Below are 18,229 nucleotides of genomic sequence, written 5' to 3'. Positions count from 1 at the left end.
TTCAATTCATGTCTTGGAAATGATGTTGGACTGCTTTTTTGTGCTTTCAGCTGCAAAAGACCCCACAGCTGTAGAGAGAGCAAACTTGTTAAATATGGCTAAACTGAGTATCAAAGGACTCATTGAATCAGCACTAAGTTTTGGCCGTACTTTGGATTCTGATTATCCCCCCTTGCAGCAGTTCTTTGTTGTTATGGAACATTGTTTGAAACACGGACTTAAAGGTATTGTGAGGTTTATTTTGTTTTGTCTTGTTTTAAGCTAATTAACTTTAGAACCTACCCCTTTCCATCTTAAACATCTTAAAAATGTGATATTTTTTGAGGCCATAATTATAGTTACTTTGTATTTTAAAATGTTGGGTGGATTGATTTTTGGGAGAAATTATCTTATTGCTTAAATTCCTAGTGGATAGTCTTCAAAAATGCTTAGTTATTAGTATTTTATCCAAGCATATTTGATTTTTAAAGGTTTTCACCATATTTACCCTGAACTCATTTTCATTTTCAATTATTGAGTTAGTTTTAAATTTTAAGCATAATGATTATGATATGAACTCATATTAATAGTTTGAGCCCTATTGAACCAGACCAGTAAAAGAATTGATTGCTGAAATAGAAACCTCTTTGGTACATGGGAATATATTAGAAAAATTGTCTCCTGGGTTGTGTTAGAAATGTGAGTAGTCACTGAGAATGATGTTAGCAGACGCTATATTCTATATAGTTCATATTGAATGATTGTTACATGGAAAATGTTTGTTCTGTATTTAATATAATTGCATAATTACTGTTATTTTACTTGTACTAATTACCGGCAGTTTGGGTCTCTGGTTAATATAATCAGTATCTGCGTAGAGGGATATATGAGTAAGAGTTGTGTACAAAGATGACTATTATAAAGCCAAAGAAGCTTGCCCATTGTTGGTATATTAGGAACCTGAATAAGTAAAGGTCTAAAACCATGGAAGTAGAGATAAGTATAAAAAGCAAAAGAGAAAATTCACCTAAACAAGTTTTCCTTCATTCCCTTCTATACACTTCCCTAGAGAGAATCGGTGTCACTCTTCTAATCCTTTTCTTTTTGTTTTTTCTTTTATTTTAAAATAGAATCATGCCCTCTGACTTCTTTTTTTTTTTTTAAATAAACTTAATATAACTTGGCAGTCCTTCCATTTATATTGAGGTCTACCTAAATTTTAATGGCTGCACACTGTTTTGTAGTATGTGTATACCATATTTCATAATTTATTTTACCATTTTCTTAACACACACTTAAGATTGTTTTCAGTTTTTTACTTTTACAAACTGTGCTTTAAGAACATCTTTGGGTATATATCTTTGTACATATGTGCTAGGATTTCTTTAGGATTCCCAGAAGTAGAATTACAGGGTCACAAGAATATACATAATAGGTGTTTTCATTTTTAAAAATTTTAAAAAATTGTAAGTAGTATCTTTAATACTTAAAAAAATACTTTAGATTATATAAATGGTACATAAAAAGTATAGGAGATTCCTGTATGCTTCACTCCATACCCCTCCCACACTTTCCCACATTAACAACATCCTTCATTAGTGTGGTACATTTGTTAACAATTGATAAACACATATTTGAGCGTGGATTATAGCTTACCTTATAGTTTACACTCTGTCCCACACAATTTTGTAAGTTATGACAAAATATATAATGGCCTGTATCCATCATTGCAACATCATTCAGGACAATTCCAGTGTCCCAATAATACCCCCATATTACACCTGTTTTTCACTCTCCCTCCCCTCAGAATCTCCAGGGATGCCTCCACATCAATGATAAAAGTTCTTCCATTGCTGGAATAACAATGGTTTTAGTAGAATGGTTATAGTAATAGAATATAGTAGAATAACTCTCAGTCTACTCTAATCCATAATTCACTCCCGAATCCTGGGGATTCTGGGATGGTGATGCTCACTCTGCCTCTAATTGATAGGAGACTTAGATCCCATGGGGCAGATGGATGGGACTGTCTTGCTTGCAGTTGCAGAGACTCTCTGTTCCTTGGGATGGGCATTGTCCATCTTCATTTCCTGGGTAGTTGTTCTGGGTGAGTCTAATGAACTGGAGAGTAGGTGTTGCAACTTGTTGAGATTCAGGGCCCAACTAGCACATGGACAGCCCGAAGATTTAAGTCTCTTGGACATAAACATATCAAGTCTAGGACTAACTGTAGGTCAAACAGAAGGGGCAGAAGAGCCGAGTGTAGGGAAACCACAAATGAATCACATTGGGGAGCATAAATTCCAAGATAGGGCCCACTGGCAGGGTGCCAAATTCCTGAGCTGTCTGCCCTGCCTGTAGTGTCTGGATGTATCTAGAGCCCTCAGGAGCCCTGCTATCTGAGGCAGTATTTACAGTGGCAGTCAATGAGATCCTGCTGAGACGTTGCATAAACATAACCTATGGAATGACCTCCTGACTCACTTTGAAATCTCTTTCAAAAAATCTCTTTCTCATAAAAGCTCATTTGTATTTACCCTTTCCCCTTTTTGGTCAAGGTCTTTTTCCAGGTGCATTGCTAGTTGGTAATAATCCCTCAGAGCCAGGGAGACCTATCCTTGGGAGTCTTGTCCCAGGCTAGGGAGAATGCACTGCATTTATATGCTGAGTTTGGCTTAGAGAGAGGTCACATTCGCGCAACAAGGAGACTCTCAGGAGGAAACTCTTAGGCAGCATATAGTACTAGGCTAAGTTTCAATTTCAAAAGAATAGGTTCATAAGTACAGTCATCAATATCAAGGGCCCATCACAGTGGTTAATTGATGTCTTTAAAGGATTCACTGATCTTTTTTTTTTTATTTTACTGAAGTATATCCTGCATAAATGAACATACATAAACAAGTAAAATAGGAAAAGTTGTGAACTTACAAAACAAACATACCTAGCATACAGGACTCCTGTACATTACCCACCACCAATACCTTGCATTCTTGTGGAACATGTGTTACAGATGATGAAAGAACATCATCAAAATGTAACTACTAACTGTAGTCCGTTTCTTATATTTGATGTACTTTTCCCCATTCTTACCCTATTATTAATACCCCGTATTCATATTATATATTTTTTATAGTTCATGTGAGAATGTTCTCATATTTGCTGTTAGCCACAGAAGTCCATCATCCAACACAGGATGAACTATATTATACAGTCCCATGCATTGTACAGTCCATTCAAAGTGTTTACTCAGTGGCTTTAATTTTTGTCACAGACTTGTGCTGTCATCACCTCAGTCAATTTTAGAATGTTTTTATTACTCCAAAAGGAAGAATCCCATACCCCTTTAGGCCCTCCTATTGTTGACCTTTAGAATTGATATATCTTCTTTTCCATTGCTGTAAAAATATTATAGTATTTTATAGTTAACTACCATCTATTAGTTACATTAGTTGTAATTTTCCCATGTATCACCATATTTTTAACACGTTGTAATAGAAGAACATTCTTATAATATTTATTTATAACATTCTTATAATATTCTTATATAATATTTAATCTTCATCTACCACTGAACTTCATTTAACTTTTAATTGGACTGTCTGTTTGTTGTTGATGTAAGCATATCTTGATGAATCATCATAAAGCTACTTTGTGCTGATTGATGTTCTACTCCAGGGAAAATGTGCCTATCTCAGTGGCTACATTTCTCTGACGTGGAAGAATGGCCAAGGTGCATACTTTTAATGTGGAAAAATTACCTGGACAATATGGTCCTGATGAACTGTCTCCTGATCAACAGGGCTGTGTAGTGATTGAAAAAGAGGAAAGGTTTTGAATAATTATATGTTAGGTTAGAAATGTTAGAACTGGATATTTGAAAGGAAGTTAACTGCAATTTTATATATTGAAATTATATGCATTCTATTTTATTTTTTCAGTAAGAAAATCATTTTTGAGTTATAACAAAACCATCTGGGGCCCTTTGGAACTGGTGGAGAAGCTATATCCAGAGGCAGAGGAAATAGGAGCCAGTGTCCGGGATTTACCTGGTCTTAAGTAAGTAATCTTATTACTTGTTCATCCCTAACTACAGAAGTATATTTACTGTTTCTCTAAAGTACCTCACACTCTAGTTTATAATCTTTTGTCAGCCTTAAGTACTCTTCTTCCATTCTCTCCTAATAAAATTGTGTTTATTCTTTACGGCTTATCTCAAATTCCATTTCCTTTATGAAGTTTTTCTTAGAATAAGTGCTCTGACATTAACTGCTTTTTCCTTTATACTCTTATTTCTTTATTTCCCCCTTTATTATATCACTTCAATTCTGCATTCTATTTTAGGAAATTGCAAGTCCCTTTAAGATAGGATGCTCAATTATGTATCTTTTTTTTTCATTAAAAATTTTTATTGAAGTATATTATTCATACATGAACATACATAAACAATAAGTGTATAGTAGAATTTGTGAACTTACAAAACATACGTGTGTATCATCATACAGGGCTCCCATACCTCACCTTGCATTGATGTGAACATTTGTTACAAACTGTGAAAGAGCATCATCAAAATATTACTACTAACTATAGCCCATATCTTATATTTGGTGTATTTTTCCCCCATCCCTACCCAGTTATTTATTTATTTATTTTTAAAAGATTTATTTTTTTATTATTTCTCTCCCCTTCCCCCCATCCCTCCAGTTGTCTACTCTCTGTGTCCATTCCCTGTGTGTTCTTCTGTGACAGCTTCTATCCTTATCAGCAGCACTGGGAATCTGTGTTTCTTTTTGTTGCGTCATTTTGTTGTGTCAGCTCTCTGTATGTGCAGAACCATTCTTGGGCAGGCTGCACTTTCTTTTGCACTGGGCGACTCTCCTCAAGGGGTGTACTCCTTGCGCGTGGGACCCCCCTACGGGGGGGACACCCCTGCGTGGCATGGCACTCCTTGCGCGCATCAGCACTGCGCATGGGCCAGCTCCACATGGGTCAAGAGGCCGGGGGTTTGAACCGCGGACCTCCCATGTGGTAGGCGGACACCCTATTCACTGGGCCAAGTGTGCTCCCCCATACCCAGTTATTAATGCCCTGCATTAGTATTATATATTTTTTACAGTTCATGAGAGAGTGTTCTTATATTCTGTTAACTATAGTCCATCTTCTACCACAGGATTCACTGTGTTCTACAGTCCCATGCTGTGTATAGTCCATCCAAAGTGTACATCAGTGGCTCTCATTTTCATCACATAGTTGTACTATCATCAATTCAGTTAATTTTAGAATATTTTCATTACTCTGAAAGGAAAAATCCTATACCCCCTTATACCCCCTATTTTTGTCCTTTAGAATTGATAGAATATCTTCTTTTCCATTGCTGCAAAAATATAAAAATATTACTGATAACTATTATCTATAAGTACATTAGTTATACTATTCCCATGTGTCACCATATTTTTGACACTTTGTAAAAGAACATTCTTTTATTTATACGGTTAACTACAATCTTCCTCCACCACCAAAATCACTGTTATACATTCCCTAGATTGTTCTCTAGCTTCCTTTCAGTTGAAATATTAAATCTATAGATTACCCCTTTCAGCCACAATCACATTTATAAATCAGCGTAGTTATTGTATTCACTATAATGTGTTACCATCAACTCTATTAATTTCCACACTTTTACAATAAACCTTATTAAAAATTCTATATTCCTTAAGCATTGGCTCCCATTCTTAACCAACATTCTATTTCCTAGTAACCTATACTTGAGAGTTTACCTCTCTGAGCTTACTCATCGTATTTAGTTCATATTAGTGAGACTATACAATATTTGTCCTTTTGTATGTGGCTTATTTCATGCATCATAATGTTGTCAAGGTTCATCCATGTTGTTATAAGCATTCTCATTTCACTTCTTCTTACAGCTGAATTGTATATATATATCACATTTTGTTTATCCATTCATTGGTTGATGGACACTTTGTTGTTTCCATATTTTAGCAATCGTGAATAATGCTGCCATCATTATCTGAGTGCAGATGTCAGTTTCCGTCCTTGCTTTCAGTTCTTCTGAATGTATTTCTAATAATGGGATTGGTGGATCTTATGGCCGTTCTATGTAAAGTTTCTTGAGGTACCACCAAACTGTCTTCCACAGAGGCTGCACCATTCTACATTCCCACCAACAGTGAAGGAATGTTCCTATTTCTCCACATCCTCTCCAGGACTTGTAGTTTTTTTTACTTTGTTATATCACTTACTTCAATTCTGCATTCTGTTTTAGGAAATTGCAAGTCCCTTTTAGATAGAATGCTTCAATTATGTATCTTTGTTTCCTGAGTATTTAGTTTGCACTTAGTAGATAGTCACCTATTTGTTGAAGACTGAGTTAGGCTGAATCCAGGAGATCTGAGTTCTCAGATAAGCCCTTGATATATTATAGGACTTATGCAAATTATTTTTCATTCGCTGAAAAAGCTGGGACTTTTTAATTGTCACCTGCCTGTATTGTTACCAGACAAATATATATGGAGTGTCCTAAAAGCTGGGATACACTGGCTAATAACTCATGAGTGCTGGAAATTTTTTGAAGTTTTAAAGTGTTGTTAAGGATAAGTTCTTGTTAGGGTATGATTAAATTATAAGTGCTCCCTTTATTTTATTTCTTATGAATAAGCAAACTTTTTTTTATACTTAACATTTTCTGCCAGATTATCGTTTTGCTTTCTTTTCTTTTTTTTAAAGACTTATTTATTTATTTATTTATTTCTCCTTGGTTGTCTGTTCTCTGTGTCTATTTGCTGCGTCTTCTTTGTCCGCTTCTGTTGTTATCAGCGGCATGGGAATCTGTGTTTCTTTTTGTTGCGTCATCTTGTTGTGTCAGCTCTGTGTGTGTGTGGCACCATTCCTGGGCAGGTTGCACTTTCTTTGGTGCTGGGCGGCTCTCCTTATGGGGTGCACTCCTTGTTCATGGGGCTCCCCAGCACGGGGACACCCCTGCGTGGCAGGGCACTCCTTGCACGCATCAGCACTGCGCATGGGCCAGCTCCACACGGGTCATGGAGCCCGGGGTTTGAACTGCGGACCTCCCATGTGGTAGACTGACGCCCTAACCACTGGGCCATGTCCGTCGCCCTCGTTTTGCTTTCTAGTAGACAACTTTACAATTTAGGCATTTATGTGTTAAAGGGGATATAGTAATGTTTTCTGACTGTTTTTGGAACATTCAAATGTTTGCAAATTGGATTTAATTGAGTGATGAAAAACAGCTTCTACTGAGCGTTGTGTAGTGTAATAAGGTGTAATTGTCTTAACACATATTGTATCATTTAGTGCTTAAATCAGTCTTATAGGTTATAATAATCATATGGATTGAAAAATATAAAGGTCAGAGAAGTTATAGTTAAGTGGCACAGCTAATGATTCTAATCCAGTTTTTGGAGTTAAATAGCAAATACTGTTACACTTGATGTTATTTATAATAGTATAGTAGAGGTAGTATTTATTTTTTAGATGTAGTGATTTTTAACATAGATTAAGGGAGAAAATAGTTTTAACTCAGAATCAGAGATACAAGATTTAGTTTCATTATAATATGAAAATATATGTTCATGTTTCAAAAAATAAATTCAAACTTTACAAAAGTAAGAAGGGTTTTTTGAAGAAAGGTATTCATTAACATTCTAAGCCATGAGAAGTTCCTTAGCTGTTAGAAGTGAAGGGTAAATTTCCGTCCAGTCCTCCTGCAAAATGTTCACTTTATAAAAAGACATAAAAGTGTGAATTATATCACTTTTTTTTTTGAAAAAGTGCAAACATAATTCTGTAAAACTTTTATTTTCATTAAATGATAGAGCTTGGATAGAGTGGTAAGACGTTTAATTTCTTACATGCAATTGGATAAAAGATACATTTAAAAAACAGCAATGTGATTGTATTGGTCAGCCAGAGGGGTGCTGATGCGCACAAAGAATGCCATGCCACGCAGGGGTGTCCCCCAGAGTGTGCCCCATAAGGGGAGCTGCCCAGCGTGCCCAGCGTGAAAGCAAGTGCAGCCTGCCTAAGAATGGTGCCACCCACATGGAGAGCTGACACAACAAGATGACACAACAAAAAGAGACACAGATTCCCATGCCGCTGACAACAACAGAAGCGGACAAAGAAACAAGACGCAGCAAATAGACACAGAGAACAGACAACCAGGGTGGGGGTGTGGGGGGAGGGGGGTGAAATAAATAAATCTTAAAAAAAATAATAATAATGTATAGACTCTCTAGACAGAAGGCCAGTAAGGATGGAAAGCTTGAATGACACTATAAACCAACTAGACCTAGCAAATACGCATATATGTTTAGAACACTTTACCCAATAGCAGAAGAATACACATACTTCTTTAGTGCACCTGGGTCACTCTCCAGGATACACAATATATTAGATCACAAGTCTAAATACTTTTTTATTTTACTAGAGAAGTTGTAGGTTTATGGAAAAGTCATGCATAAAATACAGATTTCCCATAAACTATCCTATTATTAACACCTTGTACATTTGCTGTAGTTGATAAACATTTTTAAAAATATACTATTAACTATAGTTCATGGTTTATTGTAAGTTTTACTGTTATACAGTTACTATGGATTTAAAAAAATTTTTATTTTAGTAACATATATACAACATAAAATTTCCCCTTTTAACTACATTCCATCACCCCAAACAATCTCTGTACTAACAAAGCATTAACTCACATTCCCTACCCCAACTCCAGACCTGGTAAGCTGTATGTTATTTTCTGACTCTATGAATTTGCTTATTCTAATACTTCATACCATTGCAATAATATAATATTTGTAGCATTAAGAGCATACATTAAAAAGGAAGAATTATATCAGAGATCTAAACTTGACAGTGAAGGATCTAGGGAAAAAGAGAGCTTGCAAAGCAAGCAGAAGGAAGAAAATAATAAAGCTCTGAGTAGAGATAAATGAAATAGAGAATAAGAAAAAAACAGTAGAATTAACAAAATCAAACTTGGTTCTTTGAAATGATCAATAAAATGGACAGACCTTCAGCTAGACTGACAAAAAAAAAAAAGTGGGCGCAAATAACCAAAAGTATAAATGAAAAGGGGGAAAGAGGAACATTGCTACCAACCCCACAGAGATAAAAAGAGAATACTATAAACTGCAGTGTGCCAATAAGTTAGATACTCTTTGAAATGGGTAAATTCCTAGAAACACAAACTACCTACATTGACTCAAGAAATAGAAGATCTCAGGAAGCAGACGTAGCTCAGCTGATAGAGTGTCCGCCTACCATATGAAGGGTCCAGGGTTCAATCCCCAGGGCCTCCCGACCTAGGTGGTGAGCTGGCCCATGCGCAGAGCTGTTGCGCACAAGGAGTGCCGTGCCATGCAGGGGCGCCCCCACGTAGGGGTACCCCACATGCAAGAAGTGCACCCTGCAAGGAGAGCTGCCCCGTGTGAAAAAAAAAAAGCTCAGCCTGCCCAGGAGTGGCCCTGCACACATGGAGAGCTGACGCAGCAGGATGATGTAACAAGAAAGAGATGCACCACCTAGGACAACTCCAAATCCTGAAAATGCCCCCATACCATATCTCTTCTTCCCTCTCCCTTCCGACCATCAGCAGCCACTGTGGCCACCCTCTCCACATCACTACTACAGTTTCTTCCCTTACTAATCACAATAGTTCCCCAGCAGAAACCAGTAAGTCCACTCTAATCCATACTCTATTCCTCCATCTTGTGGACCTGGGATGGCTATGTCCAGTCCCCCTCTACATCAAGAGGGGGTTTAGATTCCACATGGATGATGGATGCAGTTCTCCTGCTTGCAGCTGTAGGCACTCTTGGCTCCCTGGTGTGGTGGTGGTTGACCCTCTTCACCTCCCTGTCAGCTGGCCAGGGTAAGTGCAAGAAACCAGAGGGTAGGAGCTGCAAGTTTGCTGAGGCCCAGGGCCTGGCTGTCACATGGACAGTTCAGAGATTCAGGTCTCCTGAGTATACATCAACCCAAATGCCAACCACAGGTCTGGTGAAAGTAACAGAAGAGGCATGTGTAGAAAGGTTATATCTGAGTCCAACTCCATCACACTCAGAAACACAAACTCCAAAGTATGGCCAACTGACATGGCCCTGAACAGCAGTTCTCCAGAATGTATTCACCGGGTGCAGTAGATAGGCCACAATGATGGAAGAGGTTGTTGATGTGGGAGGGGTGGCTTGGGTGGGGTGGGGGGTATATGGGGACCTTATATATTTTTAATGTAATATTTAAAAGAAAATGAAGAAGAAGAAAAAAAGAAAAAGATGCAGTTTCCCAGTACCACTGAGGGTGCAAGCAGACATAGAAGAACATACGGCGAGTCAGCACAGAGAGCATACAATGGGGGAGGGAGGGGAGAGAAATAAAAATAAAAATCTTAAAAAAAAAAAGAAATAGAAGATCGCAATAAAATAATAACTAGAAAAAAGAATAAATCAGTAATCTAAACCTCCCAACAAATAAAAGCCCAGGACCAAATGACTTCACTGAGAATTTCACTAAATATTCTAGGAAGAATTAACATCAGTCCTGCTCAAATTTGTACACAAAAGTGAAAGAGAGGGAATACTCCATAACTCATTCTATGAGGCAAACGTCATCCTATACCAAAGCCAGATAAAGACGCTGTAAGAAAAGAAAATTACAGACCAATATATCTAATTAACAGAAATCCTCAACAAAATACTAGCAAATTGAATCCAAGAGCACATTAAAGGAATTGCACACCATGATCAAGTGGGATTTAGCTCAGGTATACAAAGGTGGTTAAACATTAAGTCAATTAATGTAGTAAACCACATTAATGGAATGAAGGGAAAAAAACATGATCATCTCAGTTGATGCAGAAAAAATGTGTGACAAAACTCAGCACCCCTTCTTGATAAAAACTCTTAGAGCAGTAGAAGTAGAAGGAAACTTCCTCAACATGATAAAAGGAATATATGAAAACGCCACAGCTAATGTCATACTTAAAATGAAAGAATGAAAACTTTCCCTCTAAGATCAGGAACGAGACAAGGATACCCATGGTCACCACTGTTATTCAACATTATACCAGAAATTCTAGCCAGAGCAATTAGGCAAAAAGAATTAAAAGGTATACAAATTATGTGCAAATGACATGGTCTCATATACAGAAAATCCACAAAAAAGGTTCTAGAGCTAATAAATGAATTCAGGAAAGTTGCAGGGTACGAGATCAACACTCCAAAATCAGTAGTGTATTATAGATACACTGTTAATGAATATTCAGGAGAAAATGAAGGGGAAAAATTCCATATATAGTAGCAACTAAGGTTTTAAAATCTAGGAATAAATCTAACCAGTGATGGAAAGGACTTGCCCATAGAAAACTATAAAACATTGCTAAAAGACATCAGAGAAGACTTAAGTAATTAAAAGGACATTGTGTGTTCATGAATTGGAAGACTAAATATTGTTATGATGTGAATGCTACTCATAGTGATTTATAAATTCCATGCAATCCCAATCAAAATTTCAGCAGGCTTCTTTGCAGAAAGCCATTCATCAAATTTGTATGGGGAAGCCTATATGGCTTAGTATTTGGGCTCCTATCTACCATATCAGAGGCCCAGGGTTCAATTCCCGGGGCCTCCTGGGGAAGGAAAGCTGGCCTGCACAGTGAGCTGGCCTGAATGGAGAGGTGGCACAGCAAGATGACACAACAAAAAGAGACAGAGGAGAGAGAGGAAGAGATACAGCAGACCAGGGAGATGAGGTGGTGCAGGATATTGAGCACCTCTCTCCTACTCTGGAAGTTCCCGGTGCTGCCTAATGAGAAGACAGGCAGACACAGAAGAAAACAGTAACTGGAACAGGGAGCAGACAACAGTGTGTTGTGCATGGAGGAGGAGGGAATCTTTTAAAAAAAATTTGTGTGGATGAGTAAGGGGTCACAAATAGCTGAACCCATCTTTTAAAAGAAAAATGAAGTTGGAGGACTCACACTTCCAGATCTTAAAACTTATTACAGGGAAGTTATTTGGTCTAATGGATAGGGTGTCTGCCTACCACATGGGAGGTCCATGGTTCAAACGCAGGACCTCCTGACCCATGTGTTAAGTTGGCCCTTGTGCAGTGCTGATGTGCGCAAGGAGTGCTGTGCCACACAGGGGTGTCCCCCGCGTAGGGGAGCCCTACGTGCAAGGAGTGCACCCTGTAAGGAGAGCCGCCCAGTGCGAAAAAAATGCAGCCTGCCCAGGAGTGGCGCCACACACACACAGAGCTGATGTAGCAAGATGATGCAACAAAAACAAGACAGATTCTGGGTACCGCTGACAAGAATACAAACAGACACTGAAGAACACACAGTGAATGGACACAGAGAGCAGACAACTGGGGGGGGGGGGGAAGGGAAGAGAAATAAAAAAATAAATCTAAAAAAAAACTTATTACAAAGTCACAGTGATCAAACAGCCTGGTACTGGCACAAGGACAGACATATAGACCAATGGAATGTAACTGAATGCTCAGAAATCAACCCTCACATTTATGTCAACTGAATTTTGACAGCGGGGCAAAGACCACTTAATTGGGAAAGATAGTCTTAGTCTCTTCAACAAATGATACTGAGAAAACAGGAGTTCATATGCAAAAGAATGAAGGTGGACCCCTGCCTCACACCATATACAAAAATCAACACAAATTGAATCAAAGACTGAAATACAAGAACCAGAAATACAAAGTTTCTAGAAGAAAAGATAGCTTTTTGAATTACATCACCTGGATCATAGGGAGGCTAAGTTGCTGTTAAGGCAGCTGCTGTAATACCGGTGCAGATGGAGGGAATCACTGAAAATCAAGATATTCAGTTGGCGTCAGACTGATGAATTCATCTGAGCAAATGCCACCAACAAGCTTACAGTCATAGCTGAACAAATCGAACATTTGCAAGAATAAGCCAGGTAGCTGCTTGCAGAGATTCTTACTTGCACCATGTAGCTTATAATATGGTGGAAAAACTTGGTAACATTTACTATCTTTATAAATGGTGTATCAGTTTGATATAGTTATGAATTTCAAAACTAAATACTGAATTATTATGTTTGTAATCTGGTCTACCTGGGCATGATTAAGTTATGATTAGGGCTTTGATTGGGCCACATCATTAGGGCATTGAGTCCCCACCATGGCAAAGGACAGTGTTGAGGGTTCTTAATGTTGGAGTTTTGATGTTGGAGTTTGATGCTGGTCTTAAGCTGGAGCCCCGGGGGGAGAGACAGAGCCATTTGCTTGATAGTATACAGCTGACCTTGTTGAGAGAGGCAAAGCCTTGAGAGCCTCATAGTCTACAGCTGACCTTGTGGAGAAATCAGAGGCGCTGAGCCCAGAGGAACCCAGGAAGCCTGAACCCTTGCAGACGTTGGCAGCCATCTTGCTTCAACAAAGGGAAACAGACTTTGGTGAGGGAAGTAACTTTTGCTTTATGGCCTGGTATCTGTAAGCTCCTACCCCAAATAAATACCCTTTATAAAAACCAACCAAGTTCTGGTATTTTGCATCAGCACTCCTTTGGCTGATTAATATAAATGGGATAGTGGTCAGCAATATTTTTCCATTAATTCTCCAAAGGAAAGGGGAACAAGCTGTCCACATGATTTCCTTGGTGCCTACAAGCTACAGCATGACTTGCCATGGACTCCTTATTGCTGGCGTTGGCATAGTGGACAAGTTGCTAAACCAGCCAGTGGCCCTGCCTCCATACAGTGAACCCATCTTCCAAGGACTGACTCACCAAGAGTGGACTCTGACTAACAGCTCTGATGGCAAGGAACTGATTGTGACCTCCTTGCTGCCCCCATACTCTATCTTATTGAGAGATGTCATGCAGATTGAGGGGATGTAGGTGAATCGTGAATTTCTTGGAAGGAAACTTTGTGTGAATATAAATGCTGTCATTATTACTTTTAATTGAGATGGTAATGAATCACAGTGCTCTGTTTCGGCTTCTTCTTTGGGCCACAGATACCTAACCAGTATCAGAATATTAGCTACTATACTTTACTCTTTCAGCTTCATCTGTTCTCCCCAAAAGTTCGAGCATTAGAGAAAGAGGAATTTCTTCTCCACTCCTCCCCCCTCCAAAGTGTCATTTTACAGAGAGAACTGGTTTCGGTCTTTTTTCTTCTTCTTTCATTTGTGTTTGGAGGTACTGGGGATTGAACCTGGGACCTCATACATGGGAAGCAGGTGCTCAGCCAACTGAGCTACACCTGCTCCCATGTTTTCAGTCATTTTGAAGCTAGAGACTTTAAGATTGGGCTTGAGATTATTTGACATGTGCCTTTAAACTCCAGCTTCAAATTCATTTGGGAAAAGAATGCTGGGTAATGGAGGATAACAAACAACTTGGCTTGTCTGACCTAGAGAGAGTGGTGATTCTGGTATTCTACACTATTTGGTGAGGTTTAGCCTGCCCCTTCTGTTCTTTATGCCTAGCTAGAGTAACTGGAAAATCTGAGGCAGCAGCAAAGGCCAGGTTTTGGCATCAGCCTCTAAAGTCACAGAATTTTAGAACTGAAAGAGATGTTAGAGGCTGCCACTAACCATTGTATGAAACCATTTGCAGCAAAAGAAACTCATTTAAAAATAGTAACTTTAAAAGATTTTGGAAGAATGAACAGGGCATAGAGTGAGGAACAAGGAAAAGAGCTGACATGTTGATTATTAGTTAACTCTAATTAAAACTCATTTTCACCTGAATTATCAGGAACTTTAAACACACACACACACACAAACACACACACACACACACACACACACGAAAAAATCTTCAGGATCTTGTTTTAGGCAATGGTTTCTTAGACCTGATACCGATAGTTTTGGTATTGGATGAGGTGATGGTAGAGAGCTAGAGGCCATGCTCACGGGGGTGCTGTAGCACAATGTTGTGACTGTAATTAACACTACTGAATTATACTCTTGAGTGTATTTAAAAGGGAATATTGTATGTTGTATATATGTTACTAAAATAAAAATTTGAAAAAGAATTATAGTAAAAAGGAAACCATAATAAAGTGGTTTTTAAAAAATTTTATTTTATTAACATATATATCCTAAAATTTCCTACCTTAACCACCTTCAGATATATAATTCAGTCATGTGAATTACATTCATCATCTATTACCACAATGTTTCCAACACCCTCAACAGAAATTCCGTACCAATTAAGCTTTAACTCCCCCTTCCCTATCTCTTTGCAGCTCCTCTTAATATATTTTCTAGTTTCTGACCCTATGAATTTGCTTATTCTTATTTCTTATCAGGGAGATCTTACATTTGTCCTTTTGTGTCTGGCTTATTTCACTCAACGTGACATCTTCAAGGTTCATCCATGTTGTCTCATTTATCAGAACCTTGTTCCTTTTCTAGTCTGCATAATAGTCCATGGTATGTAAATGCCACAGTTTGCTTATCCGCTCATGACACTTGGATTGCTTCTATCTTTTGGCAATTGTGAATAATGCTGCTTTGAATGTCAGCATGCAAATATTTGAGTCCCTGCTTTCAGTTCTTTTGAGTAGCTAGATAGTAGTGGGATTGCTCAGTCATATAGTAGTTCTATACATAACTTTCTGAGGAACAGTCAAACTTGTCTTCCACCACAGCTGCACCATTTTACATTGCTACCAGCAGTGAATGAGTGTTCCGTTATTCTGCATCCTCTCCAACCCTTGTTACTTTGTAATTTTTTTTTTAATAGCAGCCATTCTAATAGGTGTTAAATGTTATCTCATTGTGGTTTTGATTTGTATATCCCTGATGGGTAATGATATTGAGCATCCTTTCATGCACTTTCTGGCCATCTGTATATCCTCTTTGGAGAGATGTCTGTTCAAGTCTTTTGCCCATTTTTAAATTGAGTTGTTTGTCTTTTTACTGTTAAGTTGAAGGATTTCTTTATATATTCTGACTATTAAACCTTTATCAGATATATGGATTCCAAATATTTTTTCCCATTGTTTACATTGTTATTTTACATTCATGATAAATTCCTTGAGGCATGAAAGTTTATTTTTTTAAAGATTTATTGTATTTATTTATTTTCCCCCTGTATTAGCCAAAGGGATACTGATGCAAAATACTAGAAATTGGTTGGTTTTTATAAAGGGCATTTATTTGGGGTAGGGGTTTACAGATACCAGGCCATAAAGCATAAGTTACTTCCCTTACCAAAGTCTGTTTCCACGTTTTGGAGCAAGATGGCTGCCGACGTCTACGAGCGTTCAGGCTTCCTGGGTCCCTCCCTTCTAGGGTCTTGCTTCTCTCTGGGTTCAGGGTTCCTCACTTCCCAGAGCTCCAGCTTCAACATCAAACTCCAACATCAAAACTCTAACATTAAGAACCCTCAGCTCTGACCTTTGCCTTGCCTTTTATATGTGAGTCCCCACCCACTAAGGGGCAGATACTCAATGCCTTTCTGACACAGGTTTACTTGCTTAAGTAATCAAGTAAACTTCTGAATCCAATATAATCTCATGCCCAGAGGAACAGACCAGTTTACAAACATAATCCAGTATTTCTTTTTGGAATTCATCAATCATATCAAATGGCTACACCCCCCATTGTTCTTTTATGTTCATTCCCTGCTCTCTGTTCATCTTTTTTTTTTTTTTTTTTTTTTTTCCTTTTTGGAGGCACCAGTAACTGAACCCGGAACCTCCCATGTAGTAGGCAGGTACCCAGCTGCTTGAGCCACATCCTCTTCTGTAGCAGTTTGATATTATTTATGAATTCCAAAAATAGATAGTGGATTGTGTTTGTAAACTGGTCTGTTCCTCTGGGCATATTCAGAGGTTTCACTTTTACTTGATTAAATTCCAATCAGGGCTTTGATTCAGCTACATCAGTAGGACGTTGAGTCTTTCCCCCTTGGTGATCTGGGACTTACAGAGAAAATGACACAACAGAGGAGAGAGTTTGAATTTTAATGCTGGAGCCCCGGGCAGTAAGCACACAGGAGAAGAACACAGAAGAACAGAGACAGCTCCATAGACAAGGCAGAAGCCCCAGGAAGAGAGAGAGGCTGAAAGTTTACAACTGACCTTGTGAAGAGAACAAAGCAGCTGAGCCTGGAGAGAAACAAGCCCTGGGAGAAAGATGAGATTTATTCCAGCCTACAGCTGAGATTAGAAGGAGCTGAGACCATGGAACCTTAGGAGGAATAGGAAGGCTGAACCCTCCCAGAGACTGGCAGCCATCTTGCTCGAACACGTGGCAACAGACTTTGGTGTGGGAAGTAACTTATGCTTTATGGCCTTGTGACTGTAAGCTTCTATCCCAAGTAAATACCTTTTATAAAAGCCAACAGATTTCTCATATTTTGCATCAGCACCCCTTTGACTAATACAGCTTCCCAAAAGTTTTTTTTAATTTTGATGAGGTCCCATTTATCTCTTTTTCTTTTGTTTGTAATTTGGGTGTAAAATCTAAGAAACCATTGCCTATCACAAGGTTCTGAAGATGCTTCCCTATGTCTTCTTCTAAGAATTTTATAGTTCTAGCTTTTATATTTAAGTCTTTCATCCATTTTGAGTTGATTTTGTACATGGTGTGAAGTAGGGGCCCATTTTGCAAATGTAGAACCAGTTCATCCAGCACCATTTGTTGAAAAGACTTTTCTTTCTAAAATTATTTGTCCATAATGTGAAGGTTGATTTCTTTGCTGTTAGTTAGATTCCATTCGCCTGTGTGTCTGTCCTTGTGTCAAACCATGCTGTTTGAGTACTGTGACTTCATAATAAGTTTTAAGATCTGGAAGTGTAGGTCTTCCAACTTCATTCTTATTTGAAGAGATGGCTTTAGCTATTTTGACCTCTTACTCATCCATACAAATTTGATGTAAAGAAGGTTGCAAAGATGGTTGTTGGAATTTTTATTGGGATTACATTGAATCCATAAATTGTTTTGAGTAGTAGTGACATCTTAACAATATTTAGTCTTTTGATTTCTTTTACCAATGTTTTATAGTTACCTGTGTATATGTCCTTTATAACCTTGCTTAGATTCATTCCTAGTTATTTGATTCTTTTAGTTACTATTGTGAATGGAATTCTTTTCTTGATTTTTTTTCTTCTGATCATACCTTGTATACAGCAACACTGCTATTTTTTTGAAATGTTTGTTTTTTTATTTTAAAAGAAGTATTACTAAGCCCCCTCTCGATATAGAG

At 38.1% G+C, this 18,229-nt stretch overlaps 1 protein-coding gene across 6 annotated transcripts in view; it reads left to right on the top strand.

The window, feature by feature from the left end:
• The window catches only part of RUFY2 (RUN and FYVE domain containing 2), a 76,950-nt gene that overhangs the window by 2,178 nt on the left and 56,543 nt on the right, over positions 1 to 18,229 (top strand). For all 6 annotated transcript variants that reach the window (XR_011649037.1, XR_011649036.1, XM_004470517.4 and 3 more), the window contains exons 2-3: positions 51 to 224; positions 3,918 to 4,035. Coding sequence is in view for 4 of the 6 variants with exons in the window: in XM_004470517.4 (XP_004470574.1) it covers positions 51 to 224; positions 3,918 to 4,035 (292 nt within the window). In the remaining 2 variants the exon portion in view is untranslated. The remainder of the gene's footprint in view (positions 1 to 50; positions 225 to 3,917; positions 4,036 to 18,229) is intronic.

This window comes from Dasypus novemcinctus, chromosome 6 (genome assembly GCF_030445035.2).
Source record: "Dasypus novemcinctus isolate mDasNov1 chromosome 6, mDasNov1.1.hap2, whole genome shotgun sequence".
In the NCBI taxonomy this organism is placed as follows: Eukaryota; Metazoa; Chordata; class Mammalia; order Cingulata; family Dasypodidae; genus Dasypus; species Dasypus novemcinctus.
Note: the sequence above shows the minus strand (reverse complement) of the source record. Positions and strands in the feature narration are given on the sequence as shown.